The sequence below is a fragment of the Symsagittifera roscoffensis genome, chromosome 2, assembly GCF_963678635.1.
Source record: "Symsagittifera roscoffensis chromosome 2, txSymRosc1.1, whole genome shotgun sequence".
Classification (NCBI taxonomy): Eukaryota; Metazoa; Xenacoelomorpha; order Acoela; family Convolutidae; genus Symsagittifera; species Symsagittifera roscoffensis.
In genome coordinates this window covers 78,763,651-78,791,562 of record NC_087063.1, presented here as the reverse complement: position 1 = coordinate 78,791,562, position 27,912 = coordinate 78,763,651, and the positions used below count along the sequence as shown (strand labels likewise).

Here is a 27,912-nt window from a genome sequence, read left to right as displayed (position 1 = left end):
GCGATCGACGGGGACGTCGATGGATATTTTTGTCCGTGGAGTGGGGGTAGGACTTACCCACACTGAAAATTTATTAATTAAAAATAAGAATAGCAAGAGAGACAGGTAACCTAGAACCAGAAACAGGCGATGACCCTAAGAAACCGGACATAGGAAAAGTAGTTGAGTCATATTTCAACTTACCAAATGAATCCTCAAATAGCATAATATTGACAGATAGCGGTTTCATACTCACAAATAGAAGATGGGCGATAGCAATCACAGCAGACATGAGTTTTAAGACAGCATTAGCAGCAGATTTTAAGAGAGAATATAAAAACATAGAAATCCTTTGGAAGCAAAGACCAGGAATAGGGGGCGTAGCAGCCTTGCTTCCGGCGGCGTCACAGATACCGGGAAAGTACTTATGCTTCTTGGTGACGAGGGCGACGGAGAAGCGGCACGTGGATCTGGAAAATCTAGTCTTGTCCTTGACGAGATTGAGGGACTTCCTTGTGGAAAAGGAAGTGAAGGAGCTTTCGCTTCCTGTGTACAATCCGAACAAATGTGGACTGCATCCACGAGAGCTGTACGCACTGATACACGTAATCTTCTCCGATACTAATATACAAGTATACTTACATGAGAAATATTATTTAAGTATAGGCTGAGTTTAAGTGACATGCAGGAGGGCGTCATACTAGAATGTGTGTTGTGTGTGATATGTGTGTTATGTTATGTTTTGTGTTATTTTATTAAGACCCTGGGTAAGAAGGAGTTAGTGACCATGAACAACTGAAGGAGGATCTTAGGAACAGATCCAAAGTTTGGATTGTCCAATCTTAGGTCGAATTCCAAAATTTAAGAAACTGATTGATTTTAATAAATTTTAGGATCAAAATCTGTTTATCTGACTGGTTTAAATAAATTTTAATATAAAACTAGTGTAAAATTGACAAATGTGATATTCGAGACCTCTTTTCTAGATCCTGATTGATCGTTTAATTACTCACTTGAATTCAAATCATCGAATCGATAGTAAAATCAAACCTGCAAGAAAACGGACAATTTCAACTTGGACGAATTGATGGACCTGGCAGAGGCATATGTGGAACCGATGTTAGATGCGATCTATCGGAGGCTAATGGATCGAGTCTTCGCTCTGGAGGACCCAGAGGTAGTCATGTTGCTGACCGCCTTAATAAACATCTTGGGGCATGATTACCGTGGGGACCGCCCCAGGAAGTCTTATTGATAATAGCATATGGAGAAAGGGGAGTACTAGATCGCCCAAATATGAGAGTGATGAGGTGGAGAAACGGGGCTCTCTCAGGAAATGACTTGGCGAATGAGCCTGGTTGGGAAGTTCCAGGACCTACCAGCCAGGTGAGATGCCTTTGCCCACCAAGCCTAAGCCTGGACTGAGGAGGATGCATCAGGAAATGAACAACGAGAGCAGCTGTGCCACCAAAGAGGGCGAGAGTAGAAGAGGAGGTTCAAACGAACGAAACCATGCAAGATCTAAATGGGACAAAAGACGAACTGGAAAAGACCAAGAAGGAGCTGGATGAAATTACTAAGACCATGCTCAGTATGGAAGAAGATAGAGAATTGTGGAAGAAACTGTTTGAAGGTTGCAACAAGAAACAGGATGAAGAAATAGAGCGCTTGAAGTGGGAGTACAAAGAGCGATTGGAGCGGCTGGCGTTGACGACAGCCGTAGAGAAAGCGATACATACAAGCATTACTCCTCGTGGGCAGTCCCCGATGGAGCTCTTGACGCCTCGAGAAATGCAGAAATACAGAAAGGCGACTACCGGCTAGAACTGGTCGAGTGACAATCCCGGACCCGAGTGATACCTTAGGTGACCCGGTTGTGAGCAAACGGTGAGAAAGCTGATAGAAACAGCTGGACGATTGGTTACCATTAGGAATGCGCCAGGTTCCCGGGTAACTGCACCCTATGGAACAATCGATGACTCGGGCAGAGTACGACTCTCCCAAAACGTGATGACTAGAGAGGGAGTTAGTATTGCAACGTTACCATCAAGGAGCTCTAGGGTCCGAGACAGAAAGATACGAGAGATGCTGGCGAAGAAAGTGTCCCGAGTGATTGACGTGCAAAAGAACAACCAGTTGAAGTATAGCTTCACAGGAGTTCCGGATATCGATCCGAGAGCCTGCTTCAACCGATCGACTTGGAGCCCAGCAGTTAGCATGCAGCAACCGCCACTTTGGACATCACATCTGATACTGGGGTACTTTTTGGTCAGACTGCTCCAAAATTTGAGGAATTCCTGGATCACTACGGTGATGGTTTTTGGAGGTGCAACGATAGCCCAGTTATTTCGGATGGTAGAGCTGATGAACCCAGGGAGATTTCCTAAAGTTATGATCCTAGTAGGGACGAATAACATATCGACAACCTCAGACGAGGAAGAGGCACAATGGGAGTCAATGGTCAATGATGGTGTGCCTATTTACTACTCTCTGGCAGAGATTCAACTGCGCGGTACTGACCGTCCGCACTGTACCAATGAGCACGAAGACGTTGACAGCAACAGCGAGAAGACACAATGAAGGAGTAATCAGGTGGAACAATATCCTAAGGAATCTTGCGAGTCGGAATGCTGGACGGATGATCCTTATGGATGTTGAGCACGAGCGCTGAGAGCTATGGATCAGGCCAGACTGACTACTGACGGGATTCACTTTGATAGCATCGAAGGACAAGCCTGGTTGAACCGAGTCTTCCAAAAGCGATTAGATGAAACGGAAGTAGAACTCTTTGACACGGGAGTGCTGAAGAAGGAAGAAACATAGAATAAACCGGCAATTTCAATCTTTGTGCCTCCTAACTTAGAAACAGCGAGCTAGGGCAAAGAACGGACGTACAAGATCAATTGGGGGAAGCACCCACGAGAAGAACCATCAATCCTAGACGAAGATTAGGACCTGTCAACCCGACAACGGAAACGACCAGCACCTCTAGATCAGAGACGACGAGCACCAGTCGAGAGGAGCGACGCCCAGATAGGAGCTCTTTGAATTGGTCGAGGCCCATACCTTCTCCCTGGCACATGTACAAGGAGGATCTGATTAAACTGAACCTTCAGACGGTGAGCTTTGCAGCAGATGCCATGAAGATGTTGAACGGAGCGAGATTGTCTGTCAACGGACTGTACTCGATAACAGGCGTGGACTGGTTAACAGCTGCTGCCATAAACTTCAGCTCTAAAACTGCCTTGAGGTTTGCCGATTTAGAGGGTCTGCCCTCGAACAATACAATGGGTCCAGTGAATGCAAGACCGTTACAAGACGTGAAACTGAATCATGATGAAGGAAATCGAGAAAAAGACCCGGAAGATTCGTGACGACGAGGGCACAAATTGGACAACATGAAAAGATGTTCAGATAGGTGAAAGCACCCCCAGGCCACGTGGAAGAAACAGCGTACCCAAAACAAGTGAATCAAGAAGGTGATGTTCAGAGATACGGTGGGTTGTATATACATCCAAGTCTCTGTTTTGGCCTGATATTTTAATGTTGGCAGCGGTTGACCTGGACCTAATGCAATCCGTGTCGATGGCAATCGGAGTACAAAGGCAGACAGAGATGGTCCCAATTACAATTGTGTTTGCTGGCATCAATGACCATCTACACAGCAGAGGTTTCCTGAGAAGACTCAGAGAGCCTACGACAGCCAAAGCCGCTGTATGGCCAGCTATAAAAGATATCCTCGAGTCAATGGGTGAAGGGTTAGGTACCCTGAAAGAGGGTGCCTTCACTAAAATAACACCGAGAGCCGTGTTTGCACTGTCTCCGGGATATGCTCATCTCCCGGATGGACTGAAGTTCGTGTATGCGATTGTGGCTTTGCTCTCGGAAGGGAAAAATGATATGATCATATCTGCCCAAAATCGCTAGATAGAGATGGAGAATCTGAGGCCACTCAGGGCTGAATTACCTGCAGTGTGGTCGGATAAACTCGAAAGCGATGAGAGGATTCATGGACCATTCACTACACATGCTAGTGTTGGACGAAGTGCTGGGGTTGGAACTGTCCAACTTCAATCGACTCAAATTGAAGCCAGGGATTGACGATGACCATCGAGTAATCGTAGCAATTTCAAATAATTTGTGGTTCCGAGAAATGGAAATCAAAGAAGGAACAGAGAGAAGAGAGAACACCAAGGAGACCAGAGCTCATCTGGAGGCGATGGTTTTGAGAACAAAACCAGAGGCTAATCAGTGGCTGCACTTAACCCATCGGGTAGCAGCTTTGAGTGCGGATGCTTTCGAGCAAGGCCCAGTAATGATCAGGAAGATCCATGCCTACTTAGTGAAGGAGGTGAACCTGGCCGAAAATGCTGAAGAAAAGTCAGCCGAGTTCGTGAGCAGAGTGTGCCAAGTTACCTTGGAAGCTTTCTGGACCCAGAAAGTGAGGGGGGAAGAAGGCTTTGACCGGACTGATAGCATGCTGGAAGGGCTAGGAGCCGGATGGACCGCGTCCTTCCTGGCGAAAATTTACCCAACATTGTTTCGATATTTGATAAAAGAATTCCTCCAAGCAGTAGTGGAAGTATCGATCGTTGAGCTAATAGCCTTGTTCGTGACGTTTGGAGCAGAAAACTTTGTGAAAGGACCGGCTGTACTGCTCACCGAAGGAGTTCAAATTTTGCGATTAGATGGACTTCTAACCTTGATTGCGATTACGCATGGAAACTTGGGAGGACTGATGAATTTGACGCGTTACCCAGAGCAGATGAGAGAGAATACGAGGAAGCTCGACGTAAAGCGAGCTACGGATTCCTGGAACAAGATAAGAGACATGCTCATATCCCGTACCTACTGCAGCAGAATCGCTTTGGAACAGGAGAGGATGAAACAATCCAGAGGGAGGAAGACGTGCGACGACATGTTCGGGGCATGCTCCTGCTAACTGATCTGACCTTATCTATGGAGACCGATCCCTTAGCGTTGATCACAGGAGCCACGGAGTTCGTGCCATTTATATATGGACCAGCAGCCACGTTTGCGTTCCCTGATGTTAAGGTGGAAGCATACAGGAGGTCGCTGCTCCACCTGAACCTCATATCAGCAGTGGACGGAATTGCGCTGAATTGGTGTGAGCAGCACGTATTGCGAGACCTCATGAGCGAACATCCGTTGTTTGCAAAGATATCGGAGCCAGAGATGACGGTAGTCAACTTCGACGATCACTTCCGCGATCGCATGGGAGAAGTGGACAGAGGGCACAGTGAAGTATTCCCAAAACTCTGGAAACTAAGGCCCTATGACAAGACAAATGGCGAGATCACAAGAATTCCTCTACTCACGGTCTCATACCACAAGGTGAGAGAAGAGATGAATGGTTGGTGTGATAACAAGAAGTTTCCAGAGGAAATCCCTGAATTCCCTCTGATAAGAAGGATGTTGCTCGGAGCAGTCTCCGCAGTGCAAACTCCTAGGTTGAGAGCCTTTGAGAACAATGAAAGGAGGATGGCGAAATTCTCGGAAACGATGGATCCGTGTTTTTGGGCAGAAATGCCGCAGTGTTACAGCATACGCAGTTTGCTTACACGGATCAAGCAACGAGAAGGCGAATAAGCAACGCAGCGACTCCGAAGCGTGGGAGATTTGACGAGGAATGGGCGAAACTGGATCAAGCGCCTATGAGGATGAGAGGCAGAGCCGAATTACCAGAGGCCTGCTTGATCTTGACGAGTGTGAATCCGGAGTTAACGGTGGGAGTTGATCTTGACGAGCTAGCACCCTTCGGCTATGAGGAGGTCAAAATAGTTTATGGAGAGGAGAAAGATCAGTCAGCTGGCAGGCTAATCATACCGAAATTCCCAGAAGGGGCCAGAGGTGAAGAGCATGGACCCTCAAATTCGAGAGAGAAATCAGAAAGAGATGATGGGCAGGGAGAAAGCCGTCGGTCGGAGGAACCTATGCAACAGGATCCCGATCAGGCAGAGAAAGAAGACGATAAGGCATCAACAGGAGGAGTATCCAACCTAGACTTCAATTTTCTCAGTGATTTTGAAAGCGGCGCGGATGCTTTGGAGACGACTGAGCCAGCAGACGAGGGTACTTCCACGCTGGAACCCCCGTCTACCTTTATGGAAACGAACCGAAATTTGCTGGAGAGCGGCTCTCCGAGCAATTCTAAAGATAACGAACAAAGAAGAATAGAAGAGGCTGCCAGAGTACTTTTCTTGGGAAGGTTGCCCAAAGAAGAATGGGAGATGCATCACAGGGACCAAGAAAATAGGACGGGATGTAGAATGGATATAGTAGCCTTCATGGAAGAGGTCTGGATAGTAGTTCAGAGCTACGGTACCCAGTCTATTTTGAAACTAGATCTCAACCGACCACTAATGCGGGAGGTCCTTGACAAACTCGACGAGTGTGAAGGGAGATTGAGTGAGTTATTGATCGACTCAGCCACTGACGAAAGTGAGGCAAACTCTCCTATCAAGATGACGCCGCAAGAAGACAAAGGAGAAGTGGTTTATCTGTCAAGAACACGGAAAGGAACGATGCGATCATAATTGGTGATTGATAAGATTAATGAAATGAAGATGATACTGGGCAGCAAGGCGACCATTGAGGAAAGCGGGAAAGACAAGTGTGGATTCTGAAATTTCGATAAAAGCTGTCAACTCAGCGAAAAGAAAACGAGTCGAAGAAGCTATGGATTTGGGACAGGGTGATGATCGATTGCCTGGCACAGACAGGATGTTGACTGATGTAGCGATGGTGCCACCCATTCCTATGACAGGGATAAAATCAACTGGTTACAAAACCAAGAAGAGTGACCGCAATTTGACTGGAGCAACATTAGAAACAAAAATACTCAGCCGATCTGGAGAGAGTACTATGAAAGAGTTTAAACCGTCTCCCATGAACCACGGAAAACGAATTGTCGTAGGACAGCTAGTCCCAGTGGAATATAACCGATTAACAGAGTCGGAAATTGTATCAATAGTTGAACCCGCCAGTGGATACTTGGAGATGTTGGAGTACAGAAATTGGACCAGAGCACACTTAATGGCTCTGGAAGACAAAAGTGCCATGTAAGGTTATTTGGAAACGATGATGCAAGGCACCACCCTGAAGCAGTAAGCATACCGGACTCTGGTATCGTCTGAGATGCATGCAGAAACGAAAGAGCAGTTGGTGAGCCTTCCATGGAGAGCGGTAGTGTTACGGTAAATCGAAGAAGAAATGAGAACCACGCCGAAGATACACGCTCTGATTGCAGTACCTTACGTGAGAACTGAGCTACAAGTGAGGTTCGCTTGGCGCGTGATTAGACTGACTCGCGGGGAACCTGATTCAGAAGAAAGGAAGAGATCGAAGGAAGAAAAGGTGTTCTTAATGACGAGTATGAGAGATCTGATAAGCCAAGAGGAATCAGCAGTAGCGTGCGCGAAGCTGAGAGACGCTCTCTGTTTCATCCGGTTCATGATAGAACAAATTTCAGTGCCAGCATAGAGCACTTGTGTCAAGATGTTAAGAGAAGGCGATGAACGAGCAAAGTCCTTGCTCTTGCTAGCACTGCTGTATATGCATCAAAGGAAACCAATGCGAGTCGACATGAAAAAACCCGTGGACCTAGAACCCATGAGGAAAATAGACGAAAAAAGGAGATTCTCAAAAAAAGAGCTGAGGCTCACTAAGGAATCTATGGGAGCACTGCCGAAATCCAGTGAATACTGTGGACCAATCAGAAAGAGGTCCTGCAGTTACGTGTCCGGAATCATAGTGATAGCGTAAAACCCTTTCCTAAATGAGGACATACGCAATTGCTTCTTTGATTACGAGCAAGCAGTGTTGCTAAGATTCTGGACGTCGAGAATTGCAACAATAAGAAGCGCTGCTAATCAGCAGACCAGGCTGGGACTAGTCTTAGAGGAAAAGGTGGCCGCACCTTCAGTACCAAGATCTGACAAACGAGTAGAATTTGGATTGGGATTCTCAGACGAACTGCTGAGAACGAGCTTGATGGTGGTGTGGGAACTGATGAACCATCATGGTGTCCTACTCCCAACGCTGATTTGATATTACATGCGACACAAGACTTACAGGGGAACTGAACTCAGACTGTAACCTGCGTGATCTTAACGTCATCTATAACGTGCTGACAACAGCCTCTAAGAGCAACGGAGAAGACAAAGTAGAGTTGCCTGGCTGGGGACCAGAGGACTGGGTCAAACCTGGTAGCTGTCTGGCAGAAGTCTGTGGACTGGAAGGTCACGTCTGTGGAGGTCTGGATTGCGTGAAGACTCTGGAGAAACAACACAAACAATTGACGTTATTGTTTGGGAACATTGTGATGAAGGCGAAAACGGAAACGGAACTGATTGCAGATTGCCATGGAGGAACCGAGGTGAATATAGTGACTGCATTAGAATTCTACAACATGTTTGGTTCTTTAGAGTCACTATTGAATCTAGAACAAAAGCATGAGATGGTCACGGCCATCAGTGTAGAAGTGTTGTTGGAGTTTTGCAGACTGAGCAAAAACACATAGGAAAGTGAAGGGAAGCAATCGAGGCTGAAATGAACATCCGACACAGTGAAACTTATCGCAGACCATTGGGAGCGTGATATTTGGTGGGATCAACATTAGCTCCAATGTGCAAGAGCAGATACCCGGTGCATTTCGTAGCTGTGGATGTGAAAATTACGAAAACAATTGTGGATCAAGCCTTCTGGGTTCCGAAATGCCTAAGACTAGCGAGAATGTCAGAGAAGTCTTATGAGTTACTGTGCAAAATGTTCTCAGCAGTTCCAGAGAGAACTAAAGAGGAGTTAGAGTCGATATTGGGAAGGAAGTTCATGGGATACGCCAGTGGGAACTTCAGTGATTTTGAAAGACAGAAGCAGAAGGGATCAACAGTCACGGATTACTATGCAGTAGATGAGAATGATGAAGTCAACCGAGTGATGATGGAAGTGGAACCACTACTGGAAGCTTCGGAAAAGCGTAATTGGAGGAGCATCATGTCAACACATGATGATTTTCCCTGCCATTGCTTGTTGCAAACATGGTGGTACTCCGGGCGTAGTAATCTAGTGTTGATCTGGGACTGTGGAGAGCTGCTTTCTATGGGTTTACCAGACTCATCACGGCCCAGAACGATAGTGATAGTGGGAATTATGATGGCGATACGATGGCTGGAAGCTCATGTGAAAGAGAACAATAGACAAAGGCGCCAACGAGGGAACAATTGCAGAAATTGGATTGTCTAAAAGATTTAGATATTTTTGAGACAAATTGCAAAACCTTGAACATTCCGATGGAAGTGGAAAAGATATGGTCCAAAAGACGTCTGATGCCATGGTTTAGAGCCAACAAGACTGCATGGTTGTACGAATATGCTAAGAAGCATATGTCGAAGCACAGCAGAGTGTACAGTTCGTATCAGCTGGTCATTGGAGCAGGAGCTTTCAAGCAAGATTTTGTAACTCATCGGAATGCAGTGACCACCACAGTGAAGAGAACTTCCAGGACGAGGGAATGTAATGGAAGGGAGAAAGAAGAGATGTTGAAGGAAGATGTGGAGAGAAACGTGACGTTGTGCCTGCACAACAGCTTCTGCCGAAACAGAGAATCTAACGTTGATCCCCTACCTTGTGGTAAACAAAGAGTAGGAGAGCAGAAGTGTTGGAGGACTGCTTCCAACAGCATCAGGATAGCCACTGATTGTGTCTTGATTGTTGCAAGACACAGAAACTGAAAGTGCAGACTCAATGTCGCAGGAAGAGGAGATGGAACATCGGCGAAATCACAACAATCAATATCTGCCTTATGGTTTGAAAAACGTCCGCGATCCGATTTGAAACTGCCCTTAGCGACTCAAAATCCTCTTCACCTATCTTACCTCTTAAGTGCTCTATTTCTGGCAAAACTGACTTTTCCGACTCTAATTCACATGACGATATTTTCGGATCTCATTGAAAAAAATTTTTTTTTTAAGATTTCAATTGGATCAACCTAAAACTCGCCATATCACATCATAGTCACATGAAATGCACTCAAGAAATTAGTTCAGGACTCACATACCAACACGACTATAGATTCAAGTAGCTCTGATATTTCTGGAAACTTTAAGTAAATAAGTTTAACTCAAGTAGTTTACTTTTCTGATTATGGTATTGGATAGATTCCACTCGTCTGCCTGCCCAATCATCATTTTTCTCGACCAGCGATGATGCTCTCGTTAGACTTTGCGATGCTCTCTTTCAGCAACAATACAAATCCAGTCTGATTTTTATCGATTTTCCCGTAATTCTGATTTGAGTTTTCTGATAAAATAACTTTGATTTTCAGTTGTCGCGAGAAACTTGAGCATGACAGTCGATTCGAATTTTTCTGTGACATTCGACCAAAATGGACGAAAAGGCGATTTCGAATTATTAGCTGCTGACCTTGAGAGTTGACAGTTTTAGAGGATTAGCGACGTTATTTGAACGATTAGACAATCTGTGAAGGTCAGATTATTCTGGTATTTTGGATTTTCAAAATTTCGAATGATGACGTCATATTTCTGAGAATTGCTGAAACGGCCATTCTGTAGAAAAACCAGAAAAGAAACACAACAACCACAATAGTTGCGAAAGAAACAACGACGAGAATTAGAAAAATACAACTGGAACTTATCTGAGACCGCTCCAAGTTGTAACGTTTGTGTCGCTACAATCGTTACAGAGCCATTCACGCCAGCGGTGAAAGCTGCCGGGGCAGTATTTCCAACCTTCCGGAAAGGAAAAAAGGACGTTATTTCCCCGGATTCAAGAATCCGGAGGGATCTCGAGACTTGAACTTAAACTGTTTTATACGAACTTTTAGCTTCCTGGTTATGCCCTGAATTGAATTTAATTAACATCTGGGTTCATTTTCTGATAATGAGAAGCTAGGAATTGAGCTTCGATGGAGATGATGATTTTTATCTACTGTACAAAAACAATAGTATTGTAATAAATAGTAGTAGCCCTGTTTTTAGGAGTGACCTCGTGGTCTGGGGATACAGACCCAGCCATGAGCTCACTAATTTTGCATGTAATTAAGTTAATTTGAGCGTTCTGGTCGAAGCCGGAGAACAGTAACGTTTTTGTCGACCCGTTGTTTGAAAGACCACCAAAAGAACTGGCTTTGGTAGAGACGGTGAAAAGCATGTAAAGCTACGTTTAGTCGTTTTTTTGCTTAGCTTTTTTCCCCGTCGATATGTACTTCCGGGCGAATGTTACATTCAAACAATACTTTTTTCCCCAAAATGAAGGTCAAACTTCCAAATCAAGGTCAAACTTCCAAATATGACCGACTGGCACAAGACGCTAGCCAGTCATTTTAGAACCTAGCTTTATTGTCCGTCGTTTTGTACCACTGGGCAAATGTTACACTCACCCAGTCACAAAAAGTTTGAATTATGGTTAAAGACTAAGCGGTGAAACTTTTGATAGCTTTTATTTTGGAATTTGAATTCGAAAGTTTTGAGATTTTTAGATTTTCGTAAATATTAGGATATGATCAATAAAATTTTCTGGATATAAAAAAATTTAGAGCACCAAATTTTGGGATAAAAGTTATGGCTATCCTGTCTTGAAATATTAAACAATTATTGGATATAGTCTGAATGATTCTCAGCTTCTAGAATAAATCAAATAAAAATTCCTTTTAAAATATAGTTTTCGTGAATTTTTCAGACATGGGTAGAAAGACAGGAAAAAGTAGAAAGAAGTATTGGAAAAGTAAAGAACTTGCAGAAAAAACTAATGAAATCACCGAGCTGAGCCGTCTTGGCGCGTTGAAAAAAGAAATAGCAGACAAAGCAAATAATGAGTTGTTTTTGGTTGACACGTCCAAGCAATGGGTGTGTGCCGAGGGAGTTTATTCAGCTAACAGTGAAAGCAGTAGAAAGAGCTGCTTAGAAAACAGAACTGAAATTGACGAATGGAAATATCACAACGAGAAGTACAAGAAAAAGCAGAAGTTCACTGCTGAAGATCTTGATAAAAAGTCTGATTTGCCTCGAGACTATTCATTTGACAAAGATATTTGGGGAACAGCAAACTTATCCAAGAAGAAGAAATCTGTCAGTAAACCTAACGCAAACGAACACCTGAGTTTGCCGTCAGGTGGCGTATCATACAATCCTTCATTTACAGATCATCAACAGCTTCTAGTAGATGTGCTAAAGCGAGAGGAGACTGAAGAAGCAAAACTGAAAGAAGAAAGAGATTTTTGGGCCCAAGTACCGTCGGTAACTCACCAAGAGAAAGAAGCTGCTCATTTAGAAGGAATTGAAAACTTTTATTTCAAGCAGAAATTATGCGAGGAAGATAAAATCTGTAACCAGAAATTTTCGGGCAAAGAAGACGTGGAAAATGTAATCATATCTCATGCGCCTCTAAGTAACCGAAAACTGAAAATGACACCCAAGCAACGAGATCAACTTAAAAGAAAGGCTAAGGAAAAGCTTAACGTTCAGATTGCATTGAAAAAAGAACGCCTAAATCGTGGCAGAGAAAACGATGCTCTCCATGGCAAAAGCATCAACAAGAAGATTTCCAAGATTGAACATCTGAGGAATCTGAAGTGGAAAGCGAAGCAAGCCAGAAAAAATGATCCAAAGAGAGTCAGACTTATTGGACGGACTCCACCTGAAGAAATGAAAACCTCCTTCAAGTTGACCGAAGAGCTGCCGGGCAGTTTGAGAAAACTGGTCCCAGAAAGTGATTCATTGTTTACGGAGAGGATAGCATCTTTAATCAAAAGGAATGTCATTGAGCCAATGCCTCTGACAAGATCAAGGATGAATGCGCGTCAAAGACATATCGAGAAGAGACGGCATAAAATGAATTTTAAGAAAGTCATAAAATATCGCGAACCTTTTGAATTACCAGCTACGTCTTAAGTTTGCAATATAATTTTCACGACTGAAAAAGTTTTACTAAGCTTAGACAAATTTGACCATGTCGAAGAAAGCTCATAGCCAAACAATTGTTGTACAAGAGCCTGTTTACGCTGGTGATTAGCGGTATCAAATAGGAACAACGGTAACCGGTCGCTCTACAAGTAGCACAGAACATTCCGACCATATTCATTAAAAAAAGGAAAGAAGGTTTTTTGTTTTTTTTTTACCCGTCGTTTTTAATGGGTGTTGTGTTTCGAGAACTATACAATCGCGTAGAAATTTATTAAATTGGGGGTGATCGATTATATTTGGCTTCAAAAAACGAATAACAAACAAAAAATGAATAATTTTAAAAACTTTTTTTGGCACAATTATTTTTTTTCCGACCATTGAAAATTGGGGTATGTTTTAATTTTTTCCCACTCAAAATCAGCTACCGCAAGTAATCATCGGACTGGGTTGAGTGATATATCAATTTAAAGCCCTTCGAACCACATTTAAAAATTTTCACATAAATTTGCCAGTGTCGAGAAAAACCGGTTTGAATTTTTTGATTTTTGTCTTAATTCGAGCGAATAAAGCAAGAGAGCAGCTAAACAATGCCTAATTATGCCTAAAACAACTGAATTACGCATCATTAAAGACCCTAAATTTTAATTTTAAGCAAGTCAAACTAGTTTTTAGAGTTTTTTTAGCTTCATTTTGGGAACCAAAAGCTTCAAAAAGTTTAAAAAATTTCCTGCAAAAAGTTTTGAAAAAAAACTTTTAAATTATTTCTTTTTTGAATTTGTCTAGTCTTTTTTCGACAAAAATGTTGTCCAAATTGCCTATTTTGCTATAACTGCCTAATATGCCTAAATAAAATTTTTACGTCAGATCCTTTTATCACACCATGCAGAAAAACTACACTATTTGGAAAAAACTTTCGAATCCGTAGTTTTCTAAAGACTATGGTCGGAACATTCTGTGCTACTTGCACAGTAACCTGCAATCCTTGTTATTTTTTAGGAAACCTTCTTTTGCCAAATAAGCGCTAAATTAAGCATCGAAAACTAGCGTTTTTTTATAGTAAATTCAAGGTTTTTTATCCTAAAAGTCTAAGAAAAAACTAAATTTTCATATAACGAGCGTTACTCGCTCGAAGTTAGGTTAGATCTCAAAAGTTTCAAACCAGTTTTTCTCGACTTTGGGAAAATTTTTGAGTATTCTAATCACGACTGGAAGGGCTTTAATATGATGAATCACTCGACCCATTCCGATGATTATTTGTGGTACCTGATTTTGAGCGGAAAACATAAAAAAAGAAAAAAAAATTAACTAAAAACACCCGAATACGAAGTTCATCCCCATTTTCAATGGTCGGAACAATGAGCTCGAGTGAATCAGCCAAAATTGCGCATAGTATGTAAACCAGCTGAAAGTTACGACGTTGGAATAAAACTTGCATAAATTTTTCAACCGTAATTTAATATTTTTACTCCACTTATGAAGAAGTTACTTATTTTCAGCTAGTTTAAGATGGTGTTTAATTCGACTGGTTTATTTACCACCAAACGGAATATATATATATATTTTTTCCAAGTAAGAAACTTCAAAACATTGGACCATTTTCTCATTAGGAATTTCTGATTCTGCATTTACGTCAACCAACAGACAGTTTTGAGCATATCTGCATTTTAAATAAATGTTCGATTGAAATTTTTTTTATAACGATAGATTTGAATTTAATAGCCCCGACTTAATTTCATTTGCGAGAACAAGTGACTTGTAGCGGGGACTAGACTTTTTCCCGTAAACAAGTTTTTGTACTCCGTACAAATCTTTGAGAAATTGAACTTACTTTTTTATTTAACATCAAAGCCATCGAGGTCCACTCTCACTTGGTCTAGTGGTAACTCACGTTCCTTGGGGTTTTAGGTCTGGGCTAGGAGCCCTGGTCGGACCTTGTTTTTGTTCCATACGTTTTAATAGTTTTTTTGGAAAATTTTGAATAGTTAGATTATCGTTTCTTCTGATTCGAACAATTTTTTTTTCTTGCAATAGAACTCTGACTTTGAAATATTGCTTTTTTAAGAGTTAACCGTGCAATTTGCTTGTTTTGCCCTTGGGTACTAGATTTTTTACCCCCATAAACAACTTTGTTCACAAAACTCAATCTCCTGGTGGTACCTTGGTTCATAAAGAAGCTCAAGTCTCGTAGCGTCTCCTGCACACTTAGCCGTGAGGTAACGAATACGCCTGGGACGGCTAAAGTCTTTGGTTCGAGTCTTACTAGGATCTGTTTTTTTTCAAACGATAAATATTCCGGTTCAAAAAACTTCGGCCTGTTATTAGTCGGCATATATTATTCGGCTTAGTTCCTACATCTAAGAATCGAATTCTTTATACTGATTTTGCATTTTGTGTTTTACATTTTAAAAATCCGGACGAATCGAAATATGCTGATTTGCACTGGTTGTAATTTTACCAAATCAAATTGGTCAAATTACAACCAGTGCAAATAAGCAAATTTCGATTCGGCCTGATTTTTAAAATGTAAAACACAAAAAGCGACCACAGTATTTGATTGGCTATGTTCTAAAAAAGGGTCAATCATCCATCCATCCCTAATTTTCTTAAGAATCCAGTTGATATCTTCTGATTATGGTCCACTTGATGCTTTAGATTAAAATGTTTCGCCCGGTGAGAAGTTTGAAGACTACTGATTTGTCAGGGTTCACCTGCTTAATGCCAACAGTATCAATTGGAAATGTTGGACAGCTATCTCTTGACTTGATTATTGCCACTCTGCCTTGCGAGCAGATTGGATCGATTGTTCATAAAGCAGTTGTTCCTCTTTTTGGTCGAAATGCTCTTCGAAAATCGAGTAGAAAACCAACAACAGCCATTGATGTGTTCGTTTGCAAAGAACACAAGTTGCTTTTGATTCAAGTTCGGTCTTCTGTTGTTAAAAGATATCGTCATCGTTTTGTCGAAGATTTATACAGCTGGCTGAGTAGTAAAAAAGTATCACGACTTTTGGTTCTGTCGAGCTTAGACGCCGTTGAGAGACAAGACAAAGCGATCGCGAGTCCGGATCAGATCTATTTCAAAGTGCCTGAGTTGAAACTGGACTCAAATCAGATCAATGATTTAAAAGCTACTGGAGCCAGAGAGTTCACAGAACCATCATGTGCTGAGTACGTTATTACCCTTGCGATCATGGAAATTTTGATTCGGTGAAATCGCTGTTTTCAAATCTGATTGTAATTACCCTTGTGATAAACAAGGGTGTTGTTAAACCTTAATGTTTTCAAATCCTTATGCAGAAGAGTAAAATATGCTGGTAGATTTTTTAAACTGGATATTTCTTCGGATTATCATAAAATGGTAACAGAGTTTATAGATGCGCGGGTCTGCTGTTGATTTTTCTCATGGCTCAGTTTGTATGTTCCGCAAGGGGTGCATACAGTACACCGATTTACGTACTAAATACATCAATTATGGAATTAAAGATTTATAGAAAAAAATTCCCTGTGCTAGAACAATAATTTAAAATGTACGGGGCTCATAAGAAGAGTTATTTTATTTCATTTACTGATTCAATTCTAGTTAAGGAAATAATTTGTCATTTTGTAAAAATCTCAGTTGTTAGCTAATGTGATTACGTAATTGAATAATGAGTTTTCGGTTTACTGATTTGGTCCGCCGGTTTTTGCTTTACTGATACATCGATTTACTGACATACCACCGTTCTGCAACTCCCATGCTGATTCAGAGTTAAAGCCTGAGTTTTATTTAAAATCGCTTTCAAAAGAATTCGTGATGTTTAGGTTTCCTCTGGACGATTCAGACACTTATCCGGGTTCTGGTTTTCTTCCTTCTCTTCTGAACAACTCAGCTAAACTGGATGGAAATGTAACGGCTATTTTCCTCTACTGTCTTGAGGGAGACAACAGGCCTCAGGGTTTTCTGTTGGCCTCGTTTGCAATGAAACTTCTGGGCATATCAAATGAGAACAAAATTGATTTGAGACTGAAGTCGCCTCATTCGTGGGCAGTTTTGGACGAACAGATTGAATCACATCTGACCATGTTTTGATGTTTTTTTTCATGGATTGAATAATTTGCCTCGAGACTATTCATTTGACAAAGATATTTGGGGAACAGCAAACTTATCCAAGAAGAAGAAATCTGTCAGTAAACCTAACGCAAACGAACACCTGAGTTTGCCGTCAGGTGGCGTATCATACAATCCTTCATTTACAGATCATCAACAGCTTCTAGTAGATGTGCTAAAGCGAGAGGAGACTGAAGAAGCAAAACTGAAAGAAGAAAGAGATTTTTGGGCCCAAGTACCGTCGGTAACTCACCAAGAGAAAGAAGCTGCTCATTTAGAAGGAATTGAAAACTTTTATTTCAAGCAGAAATTATGCGAGGAAGATAAAATCTGTAACCAGAAATTTTCGGGCAAAGAAGACGTGGAAAATGTAATCATATCTCATGCGCCTCTAAGTAACCGAAAACTGAAAATGACACCCAAGCAACGAGATCAACTTAAAAGAAAGGCTAAGGAAAAGCTTAACGTTCAGATTGCATTGAAAAAAGAACGCCTAAATCGTGGCAGAGAAAACGATGCTCTCCATGGCAAAAGCATCAACAAGAAGATTTCCAAGATTGAACATCTGAGGAATCTGAAGTGGAAAGCGAAGCAAGCCAGAAAAAATGATCCAAAGAGAGTCAGACTTATTGGACGGACTCCACCTGAAGAAATGAAAACCTCCTTCAAGTTGACCGAAGAGCTGCCGGGCAGTTTGAGAAAACTGGTCCCAGAAAGTGATTCATTGTTTACGGAGAGGATAGCATCTTTAATCAAAAGGAATGTCATTGAGCCAATGCCTCTGACAAGATCAAGGATGAATGCGCGTCAAAGACATATCGAGAAGAGACGGCATAAAATGAATTTTAAGAAAGTCATAAAATATCGCGAACCTTTTGAATTACCAGCTACGTCTTAAGTTTGCAATATAATTTTCACGACTGAAAAAGTTTTACTAAGCTTAGACAAATTTGACCATGTCGAAGAAAGCTCATAGCCAAACAATTGTTGTACAAGAGCCTGTTTACGCTGGTGATTAGCGGTATCAAATAGGAACAACGGTAACCGGTCGCTCTGCAAGTAGCACAGAACATTCCGACCATATTCATTAAAAAAAGGAAAGAAGGTTTTTTGTTTTTTTTACCCGTCGTTTTTAATGGGTGTTGTGTTTCGAGAACTATACAATCGCGTCGAAATTTATTAAATTGGGGGTGATCGATTATATTTGGCTTCAAAAAACGAATAACAAACAAAAAATGAATAATTTTAAACACTTTTTTTGGCACAATTATTTTTTTTCCGACCATTGAAAATTGGGGTATGTTTTAATTTTTTCCCACTCAAAATCAGCTACCGCAAGTAATCATCGGACTGGGTTGAGTGATATATCAATTTAAAGCCCTTCGAACCACATTTAAAAATTTTCACATAAATTTGCCAGTGTCGAGAAAAACCGGTTGGAATTTTTTGATTTTTGTCTTAATTCGAGCGAATAAAGCAAGAGAGCAGCTAAACAATGCCTAATTATGCCTAAAACAACTGAATTACGCATCATTAAAGACCCTAAATTTTAATTTTAAGCAAGTCAAACTAGTTTTTAGAGTTTTTTTAGCTTCATTTTGGGAACCAAAAGCTTCAAAAAGTTTAAAAAATTTCCTGCAAAAAGTTTTGAAAAAAAACTTTTAAATTATTTCTTTTTTGAATTTGTCTAGTCTTTTTTCGACAAAACTTTTGTCCAAATTGCCTATTTTGCTATAACTGCCTAATATGCCTAAATAAAATTTTTACGTCAGATCCTTTTATCACACCATGCAGAAAAACTACACTATTTGGAAAAAACTTTCGAATCCGTAGTTTTCTAAAGACTATGGTCGGAACATTCTGTGCTACTTGCACAGTAACCTGCAATCCTTGTTATTTTTTAGGAAACCTTCTTTTGCCAAATAAGCGCTAAATTAAGCATCGAAAACTAGCGTTTTTTTATAGTAAATTCAAGGTTTTTTTATCCTAAAAGTCTAAGAAAAAACTAAATTTTCATATAACGAGCGTTACTCGCTCGAAGTTAGGTTAGATCTCAAAAGTTTCAAACCAGTTTTTCTCGACTTTGGGAAAATTTTTGAGTATTCTAATCACGACTGGAAGGGCTTTAATATGATGAATCACTCGACCCATTCCGATGATTATTTGTGGTACCTGATTTTGAGCGGAAAACATAAAAAAAGAAAAAAAAATTAACTAAAAACACCCGAATACGAAGTTCATCCCCATTTTCAATGGTCGGAACAATGAGCTCGAGTGAATCAGCCAAAATTGCGCATAGTATGTAAACCAGCTGAAAGTTACGACGTTGGAATAAAACTTGCATAAATTTTTTAACCGTAATTTAATATTTTTACTCCACTTATGAAGAAGTTACTTATTTTCAGCTAGTTTAAGATGGTGTTTAATTCGACTGGTTTATTTACCACCAAACGGAATATATATATATATTTTTTCCAAGTAAGAAACTTCAAAACATTGGACCATTTTCTCATTAGGAATTTCTGATTCTGCATTTACGTCAACCAACAGACAGTTTTGAGCATATCTGCATTTTAAATAAATGTTCGATTGAAATTTTTTTTATAACGATAGATTTGAATTTAATAGCCCCGACTTAATTTCATTTGCGAGAACAAGTGACTTGTAGCGGGGACTAGACTTTTTCCCGTAAACAAGTTTTTGTACTCCGTACAAATCTTTGAGAAATTGAACTTACTTTTTTATTTAACATCAAAGCCATCGAGGTCCACTCTCACTTGGTCTAGTGGTAACTCACGTTCCTTGGGGTTTTTAGGTCTGGGCTAGGAGCCCTGGTCGGACCTTGTTTTTGTTCCATACGTTTTAATAGTTTTTTTGGAAAATTTTGAATAGTTAGATTATCGTTTCTTCTGATTCGAACAATTTTTTTTTCTTGCAATAGAACTCTGACTTTGAAATATTGCTTTTTTAAGAGTTAACCGTGCAATTTGCTTGTTTTGCCCTTGGGTACTAGATTTTTTACCCCCATAAACAACTTTGTTCACAAAACTCAATCTCCTGGTGGTACCTTGGTTCATAAAGAAGCTCAAGTCTCGTAGCGTCTCCTGCACACTTAGCCGTGAGGTAACGAATACGCCTGGGACGGCTAAAGTCTTTGGTTCGAGTCTTACTAGGATCTGTTTTTTTTTTCAAACGATAAATATTCCGGTTCAAAAAACTTCGGCCTGTTATTAGTCGGCATATATTATTCGGCTTAGTTCCTACATCTAAGAATCGAATTCTTTATACTGATTTTGCATTTTGTGTTTTACATTTTAAAAATCCGGACGAATCGAAATATGCTGATTTGCACTGGTTGTAATTTTACCAAATCAAATTGGTCAAATTACAACCAGTGCAAATAAGCAAATTTCGATTCGGCCTGATTTTTAAAATGTAAAACACAAAAAGCGACCACAGTATTTGATTGGCTATGTTCTAAAAAAGGGTCAATCATCCATCCATCCCTAATTTTCTTAAGAATCCAGTTGATATCTTCTGATTATGGTCCACTTGATGCTTTAGATTAAAATGTTTCGCCCGGTGAGAAGTTTGAAGACTACTGATTTGTCAGGGTTCACCTGCTTAATGCCAACAGTATCAATTGGAAATGTTGGACAGCTATCTCTTGACTTGATTATTGCCACTCTGCCATGCGAGCAGATTGGATCGATTGTTCATAAAGCAGTTGTTCCTCTTTTTGGTCGAAATGCTCTTCGAAAATCGAGTAGAAAACCAACAACAGCCATTGATGTGTTCGTTTGCAAAGAACACAAGTTGCTTTTGATTCAAGTTCGGTCTTCTGTTGTTAAAAGATATCGTCATTGTTTTGTCGAAGATTTATACAGTTGGCTGAGTAGTAAAAAAGTATCACAACTTTTGGTTCTGTCGAGCTTAGATGCCGTTGAGAGACAAGACAAAGCGATCGCGAGTCCGGATCAGATCTATTTCAAAGTGCCAGACTTGAAACTGGACTCAAATCAGATCAATGATTTGAAAGCAACTGGAGCCAAAGAGTTCACAGAACCATCATGTGCTGAGTACGTTATAACCCTTGCGATCATGGAAATTTTGTTTCGGTGAAATCGCTGTTTTCAAATCTGATTGTAATTACCCTTGTGATAAACAAGGGTGTTGTTAAACCTTAATGTTTTCAAATCCTTATGCAGAAGAGTAAAATATGCTGGTAGATTTTTTAAACTGGATATTTCTTCGGATTATCATAAAATGGTAACAGAGTTTATAGATGCGCGGGTCTGCTGTTGATTTTTCTCATCAGTTTGTATGTTCCGCAAGGGGTGCATACAGTAAATCGATATACGTACTAAATACATCAATTATGGAATTAAAGATTTATAGAAAAAAAATTCCCTGAGCTAGAACAATAATTTAAAATGTACGGGGCTCATAAGAAGAGTTATTTTATTTCATTTACTGATTCAATTCTAGTTAAGGAAATAATTTGTCATTTTGTAAAAATCTCAGTTATTAGCTAATGTGATTACGTAATTGAATAATGAGTTTTCGGTTTACTGATTTGGTCCGCCGGTTTTTGCTTTACTGATACATCGATTTACTGACATACCACCGTTCTGCAACTCCCATGCTGATTCAGAGTTAAAGCCTGAGTTTTATTTAAAATCGCTTTCAAAAGAATTCGTGATGTTTAGGTTTCCTCTGGACGATTCAGACACTTATCCGGGTTCTGGTTTTCTTCCTTCTCTTCTGAACAACTCAGCTAAACTGGAAGGAAATGTAACGGCTATTTTCCTTTACTGTCTTGAGGGAGACAACAGGCCTCAAGGTTTTCTGTTGGCCTCGTTTGCAATGAAACTTCTGGGCATATCAAATGAGAACAAAGTTGATTTGAGACTGAAGTCGCCTCATTCGTGGGCAGTTTTGGACGAACAGATTGAATCACATCTGACCATGTTTTGATGTTTTTTTTTTCATGGATTGAATAATTTAAATGCTAAATTTGAGTCTTTTTGTCATGTAAGACAAGTGTTTTTGAAGAACTGTTTAAGCTACTTACGATGCAATTTGGTGTAATTTAAATTTTTTCGTCCAAATAGAGAAAAAAGCGGTATCCTAAGACGCTTAAAAATTTCAAGTCAAAAATTTCTGACTGTTTGTAATAGTAAATGTATCCATGACTAAGACCGTAAACAAAAGCTGTTTTTTAATCAATTATCACTGTGCTAAAAGCTTATGGACTTTTGCATGCGGTGAAATATCCTAAAGAATAACAGATACCAAACGTGCTGATTGAAAAATGTCTGATTTTAGGCTAGAGTCACTTGTGAGTTTCAGATAGATTTAGTTGTGTCAGTGTAGTGTACTGTATTATTATTTTAACATGAACAGCGAGACCATTTCGCTCAACATCGTCAATGTGGACGAGGAGGTGGCTTCGGTCATGAACAAATTCAAGCGACTCAGAAAGATCGATTCATCAGCCACTATTGTGTGTAAGTATGCGTCCTGAATAAAACTCTTTTATTTCTAAAGCGGCCCAAATTTTTGTTACCTAATACCACTCTTTTTTTGGCAATTCGTTTGATTTAAACCAATCAGGTGCGAACACTTCTTTCTGTTCTCATGCTTTGTTGGCGATAATCCCCCACCCACACGCATGCAGAAAAATACAAAATTTTGATTACACCAGCTCCTGTGTATTAGTTCGACTCTTCTTTTTTCCAACCTAACTCGCAAATAAAAGTGTTCACTTATTTGGAATAGCACCTGTTCTCTGCTTTATTTGTGGCTCTTTATTAATCACTTAATCTAATTTGGACTTATTTTTTCAAATGGTTTGCGTTATTGGTGTTCAAATTATGCCTACTCACAAGCAAGCCTGCAAACGTAGTGTTTGCCGACCAGTGATTTTTTTTCAACAAAAGCATCTTTGCAGTGCAAAACTTGGCGCATAGTTTATTTGTGCGTTAATTACATAGCATATGATGCAGCTACATCCGCTTTATTAACGCGCATGCGTTGCTGCCTGTTATTTAAAAATGGAGAAACCCGAGAAAAGTGCGAAAAGCAGCTTCGCCTCTGTTTTTAATGTTAATGTTTATAGGATATACAGAGCGACTCAATTTGTTTTTTTATTGCAGTAGTTCGTTTGAGCTCTTATTACCCGCCCATTTCGTGAAGCCAAATAGCAAACACCCTCCACCAAAGAAAATGGAATAAAGGACACGTCTAATATCAATATATATTTTTTCATGTTTGTCGTGATTGGAAAATTATACCCAACAAATGTATTTTTCTATTCAATAAGGCATCGAGGATATCGAAGGAAAAATCCAGTTCTCTACGTGGGCTTTTGAAAAATTGCAATTTTATTGTTTAGTGTCGATAAACAACGAAACTAACGACGTGCATTTGGACCAAATCGACGTAAGTAGTATTTGCTTGATATTCCAGGAATCTCAAACTTTTCACATACTACTGATTTTATTCTTTTTGGTATTCATTTTACTAAAATAAGGTATTCAATTTTCATTCTAATAATGCTTTGCCCGATTTTTTTTCCAAATATGATAAGTCCAACTTTTCTTATGGGAATAGTTCGATGCTCAAAAATGTGCATGCTGCTTTCGAATAATTCAAGGCCCGTGCAGTTTTCTTCATGGATCCATCTATATTTTAAGGAACAAAGTTGCATAACTTTATTAACTTGTACTGTAACTGTTTTAGGGCGAGAGTATCATCATGGACAGATCACTGGAGGATATAGCGGAGGAGTTGGTGGCTGAGTACCTGCCGAAACAGATGCTGAGGATCCCGCACGTGAAGACAAAAGACAACAGGTCCTCATTCCCTCTCTGCAACATATGGTACTGTCCGCAGAGTAAGTCACTAGCTAGCTAGAGATAAAACGACAATAAATAATCCCTCCAAGAGTATAAATTATCTATTGAATTCAAGAAAATAAGAAGCATTGATAAGCTAGGCTAAGCTGCAGATCAGAACAGAAAAAAAGAAGAATTAATTTATTACAGTAGCCATCTTGCGAGCGAAGTGTATTAGTACGGACCTTCTTTTTTTCTAAGCTAACTCGCAAATAAAAGTGTTCTTACTAATTCGAGGCTTATTTTTACTTTTTTTTTTATTTCACTTTAGAGCTGCTTTTTGTGTTTTCGCTAGTGTTTGCGAAGCAAAGCTTCGCCTCTGTGTCCAATGATGTGAAAAGTATGTTTGCATTTGCGAGATTAAGTGACTTGTACTCGTAAACAACTTTTCTGACAGGCGACAGTTCTGGGGATTGAGTCCAGGTGGGACAGTTTTTTAAAGGTCTATATAAAATGGAAATTGCTTTTTGTGGAACCTCACTTTTTCAGGCCTTTCTCACTTGTTGTAGAGGTGAGGCACGGGCCGTCGGCACATAAGGTTAAGGGTTGAGTCCAAGCCGGATCATATATTTGTTTGATGTTTGGAAATCGTTTTTTTTTGGGAAATCTTGAATAGTCGGACAATCTTTCCGAAGCATGGATTTTTCTTCAAAGCATCAATTTTCTTCTTATTTCATTTTAACTACGCTTGCGATTCGCAGGCGTATCAAATTGTTATATAGACTTTTTTCAGGCTAACAACTTGGTTAACAGAATCACTTGGTTCACAAGGAATTCAAATTTCTTAGCGTGTCCGGCACATTTAGTCTGGTGGCAACGAATATGGCTGGGATGGCAAAGGTCCTGGAGTAAATCTGACCAAAACCAGTTTTTTTGTTGAAACGGGAAATATTCTGTTTCAATAAAAAATTATCGGCTTATATTTTGTCATCTTAATTTTCTGTTTTTTTTTGCACTACGCAATTTCTCGCAGTTTACAATGTCTTAATTGTGTTGTATAGCAAGTCTTGCGAAGCTCCAATTCGCCTGTGTTAATTTATGTAACCAAGAAACCCCCTTTGAAAGGTTAGATAACGTAGATAACGAGATCAGCAGTTGATCTGCTTAAAATTGAGTTACGGCTTTAAATCGAAATATTAAATTAAAAAACTGTTTTTGACGATGCGAAAAAATTGGACTCTATGGGTATCGAGCACCATCCATCATTTCATAAATCAAAAAAATGCCCAATCATAATGCTACCCATCAAAAACTTGGATTCGGAAAGCTGAAAAAATAAGCTGCAAAATCAGTGTCTTGGACAGTTTGAAGGATGTTTATTTAATTGAAAATTTGTGGATTTGAGGTCGTCTGTCATAAGAATAGCTCCCAGTGATGCTTAAATATTGTATAGGTAGTTTTTTAAAACTCTTTTGATTTAATGAGGCTTTGAGATCCAAATTTTGTCTGAATGAATCTATTTATCGAGTGTTGATGCTCATTGGCTTTGTGCACTTGAGTCTATCGAAGTTCTTGAATGTTTTCTTTTGTGTTTTTTGTCTAATTTGATTAGCAAAATTTACCTAAATGACTCATAATTCTTGTTGCAAAAAAAAACAGTAAAACCAGTGTTTGTGGGTGCTGTTTCTAAATTACTCCCGGTTTTAGACATGGCCAACGCTGAGCTGAACATGAAGTACACTAGTCTCAGACACAAGATCATCGAGATGCTCAACCCACAGAAGGTCAGATTTGATATCAAAAAATTCTCCGGCATTTTCGGATCTCTTTAACTATATCCCCCTTATTGCAAAAGGGAGAGTTAAAGAGGTACTTAATTCACATATGCCTTACGATTGATTTAGTTCTTTATTAGGGGGGTTGTTTTACTAGATACTATACATGGGTAAAAGTTAAAATATATCTACTTTTTCCGGTTAAGTGAGCTGATTAGCTGGATAAAAATGACCGCGATGCGCGAAGTGAAAAGTTACATCGGAAAAAAATTTTTAACGAATAAATTTTATGTAGAGATAATAGCAAGTTTTTCTAAAGATCTTCAAAAATCAAAGCAATTTAACCGCAAGCAATTTTTCTGGTGATCTTAAAAAATCAAATTTAATCTTTAATTACTAATATTGATAACCTACCGAGCTTTTTAAAGGGTATCTTAGTTAATTGGATTTTCTATACGAAGTCTGGCAGTTGTGTTGTTCCAGCTATATCAAGTGTCAAACCACGAGGAGTTGACGGATGAATGGCTAGCAGAAGAAATGGACATGTAACTCTGGACATCTGCTGACTCGTCTCAATCTCATCTAATGTATCGAACGGGTCACGGCAGAACAGATCAATCAAATTGTCGCTTCCATGTCTTAAAGAATCAAACTGCATTCGTTCTGAAATCAGCATCTTCGATTCTATCTGAATTAAACTTTACTTTCGAATTTCGTCTTGTGATATTGGCATTAGATTTCATATAAATTTTATGATAGTTATTGTCATCGCTATATTGTAAAGTGTTAACATAAATTTTCTATTTTTTTTATCATTTAGTAATGATTACATTGAATGAAATTGAATATTCAAAAAAATATATTTTAATTCTTTTAATCTAGTACATAAATTGATAAATAATATGGAGGAAATTGCAGAGACAATTGAAAAAAAAACAGTGAACTGGTTTTTCAAAATGAAGTGTGATTTTGAATAGCCACTTCTTCAGGCGTCTAAACGAAGTTTTTGTGAAGGGAGAATTTTAAGGTCAGTCGGCCAAAATTTTGACTTCCAGCTTGACTTCACCGTTTTTTTTTGAGTTTGAAAGTAGCAACCCTAAAGGACTGTAAATTGGGCTCCAAATATGAATACCCAAATCTTTTAAATTCACGAGATACGAAGATTCTTGTGATTTTTTCAAACATTTTCATAAAACTTCGTTTAAAAAAATCCACAAAAATTGAACTTCCCAACCCTGTACTTAGGTGGTGTCAGGGTTTTCTCAGGGGTTGCAAATCTTGCTTCAAAAGCTGACTGCTTAAATACTTATAGTTTGCGAGATATGAAGTTTTTTTTATAATTCTTTCAACAATGTTCAAAGAACTCATATATAAAAACGTGACAAAAACGTGAAATTCTCAAGTGTATGGTGTGAGTTGCTTTCAGATTGTGCCTTTAAATATGACTGCTCAACTTCTTTAAGTTTCCGAGATACGACGTTTTTTTATGATTTTTTCGAGAAAAAAAATCGAACATTATATTAAAACCTGACAAAATTTGAAAATCTCAACCCTGTAAATAGGTGCTGTCAGGGTACTCTCAGGTGTTCCAATTTTTTCCTCAAAAAATAACTGCTCAAATACTTTAAGTTTCCGAGATACGACGTTTTTTTAATGATTTTTTCGAGAAAAAAAAATCGAACAGTATATTAAAACCTGACAAAAGTTGAAAATCTCAACCCTGTAAATAGGTGATGTCAGGGTACTCTCAGGTGTTGCAAATTATTATAAAAAGTGCAGTTGTATGCTGTCGGCCGTATTATGGTTTCGGTTACGAAGATCTGAAACCAGTAGTTGTGAAGATTTGACCATTTTACTTTAAAAAGATCCCAGTGGTTTTCCCGTCCAATCATTTTATTTAGAAGACCTACTTCACATGCCGCGCTCCTATTACCGCCAATTTCCTCTGGGACTACTCTTCTTTGGTCTAGTTGAATTGCAATTTTTAGCTCAGCTGTTAATTGCAATTCAACTAGACCAAAGAAAAGTAGTGCCAGAGGAAATTCGCGGTAATAGGAGCGCGGCATGGGAAGTAGACTTTTAAAATAAATTTATTGAACAGGAAAATCACCAGGATTTTTTTAGTTTCACATTGCAACGTTGAAGTAGTGGATTGAGTTAGAGTGAATCCACTAATTTAACCTTGCAATGTGAAAACTATATCCTTTCAACTTCCGATTCTTTTCCCAATTGACAAACTTATATTATCGCTTAAATTTTTACATTGAATTTACAATTAAATTAAGAAAAAAG

General features: G+C 39.4%; 5 protein-coding genes across 9 annotated transcripts in view; all 5 read left to right on the top strand.

Annotated features, from left to right (window-relative positions):
* LOC134840588 (uncharacterized) overlaps positions 1-26,427 on the top strand; it is a 114,398-nt gene extending 87,971 nt beyond the window's left edge. The window contains exons 2-6 of the mRNA XM_063856504.1: positions 22,357-22,516; positions 23,404-23,450; positions 23,751-23,904; positions 25,553-25,629; positions 26,104-26,427. Of these exons, the coding sequence (XP_063712574.1) occupies positions 22,405-22,516; positions 23,404-23,450; positions 23,751-23,904; positions 25,553-25,629; positions 26,104-26,169 (456 nt within the window). The 5' untranslated portion in view covers positions 22,357-22,404 and the 3' untranslated portion in view covers positions 26,170-26,427. The remainder of the gene's footprint in view (positions 1-22,356; positions 22,517-23,403; positions 23,451-23,750; positions 23,905-25,552; positions 25,630-26,103) is intronic.
* The window catches only part of LOC134840587 (succinate--CoA ligase [GDP-forming] subunit beta, mitochondrial-like), a 485,398-nt gene that overhangs the window by 147,605 nt on the left and 309,881 nt on the right, over positions 1-27,912 (top strand). The window contains exon 2 of one of the 5 annotated variants that reach the window (XM_063856503.1): positions 11,698-12,938. The exons of the other annotated variants lie outside the window; for them this stretch is intronic. Within the exon in view, the coding sequence (XP_063712573.1) occupies positions 11,700-12,908 (1,209 nt within the window). The 5' untranslated portion in view covers positions 11,698-11,699 and the 3' untranslated portion in view covers positions 12,909-12,938. Of the gene's footprint in view, positions 1-11,697; positions 12,939-27,912 lie in introns of those variants that run through there. 5 annotated transcript variants of the gene reach the window in all.
* On the top strand, positions 15,636-16,988 carry LOC134839997 (proteasome assembly chaperone 2-like). Its single transcript, XM_063855626.1, has 2 exons — positions 15,636-16,087; positions 16,721-16,988. Exons 1-2 carry the CDS (start codon positions 15,636-15,638, stop codon positions 16,986-16,988), a joined length of 720 nt encoding a protein of 239 aa, XP_063711696.1.
* On the top strand, positions 16,999-17,934 carry LOC134839996 (ribosome biogenesis protein NOP53-like; the record flags this gene model as incomplete). The annotated part of the gene is made up of 1 exon (XM_063855625.1): positions 16,999-17,934. A coding segment is annotated over one exon (906 nt), but the record flags the coding sequence as incomplete, so codon positions are not given.
* LOC134840058 (proteasome assembly chaperone 2-like) lies at positions 20,571-22,027 on the top strand. The gene is made up of 2 exons (XM_063855710.1): positions 20,571-21,085; positions 21,716-22,027. The coding sequence occupies exons 1-2, from the start codon at positions 20,577-20,579 to the stop codon at positions 21,981-21,983; spliced, it is 777 nt and encodes a 258-aa protein (XP_063711780.1). The 5' UTR covers positions 20,571-20,576; the 3' UTR covers positions 21,984-22,027.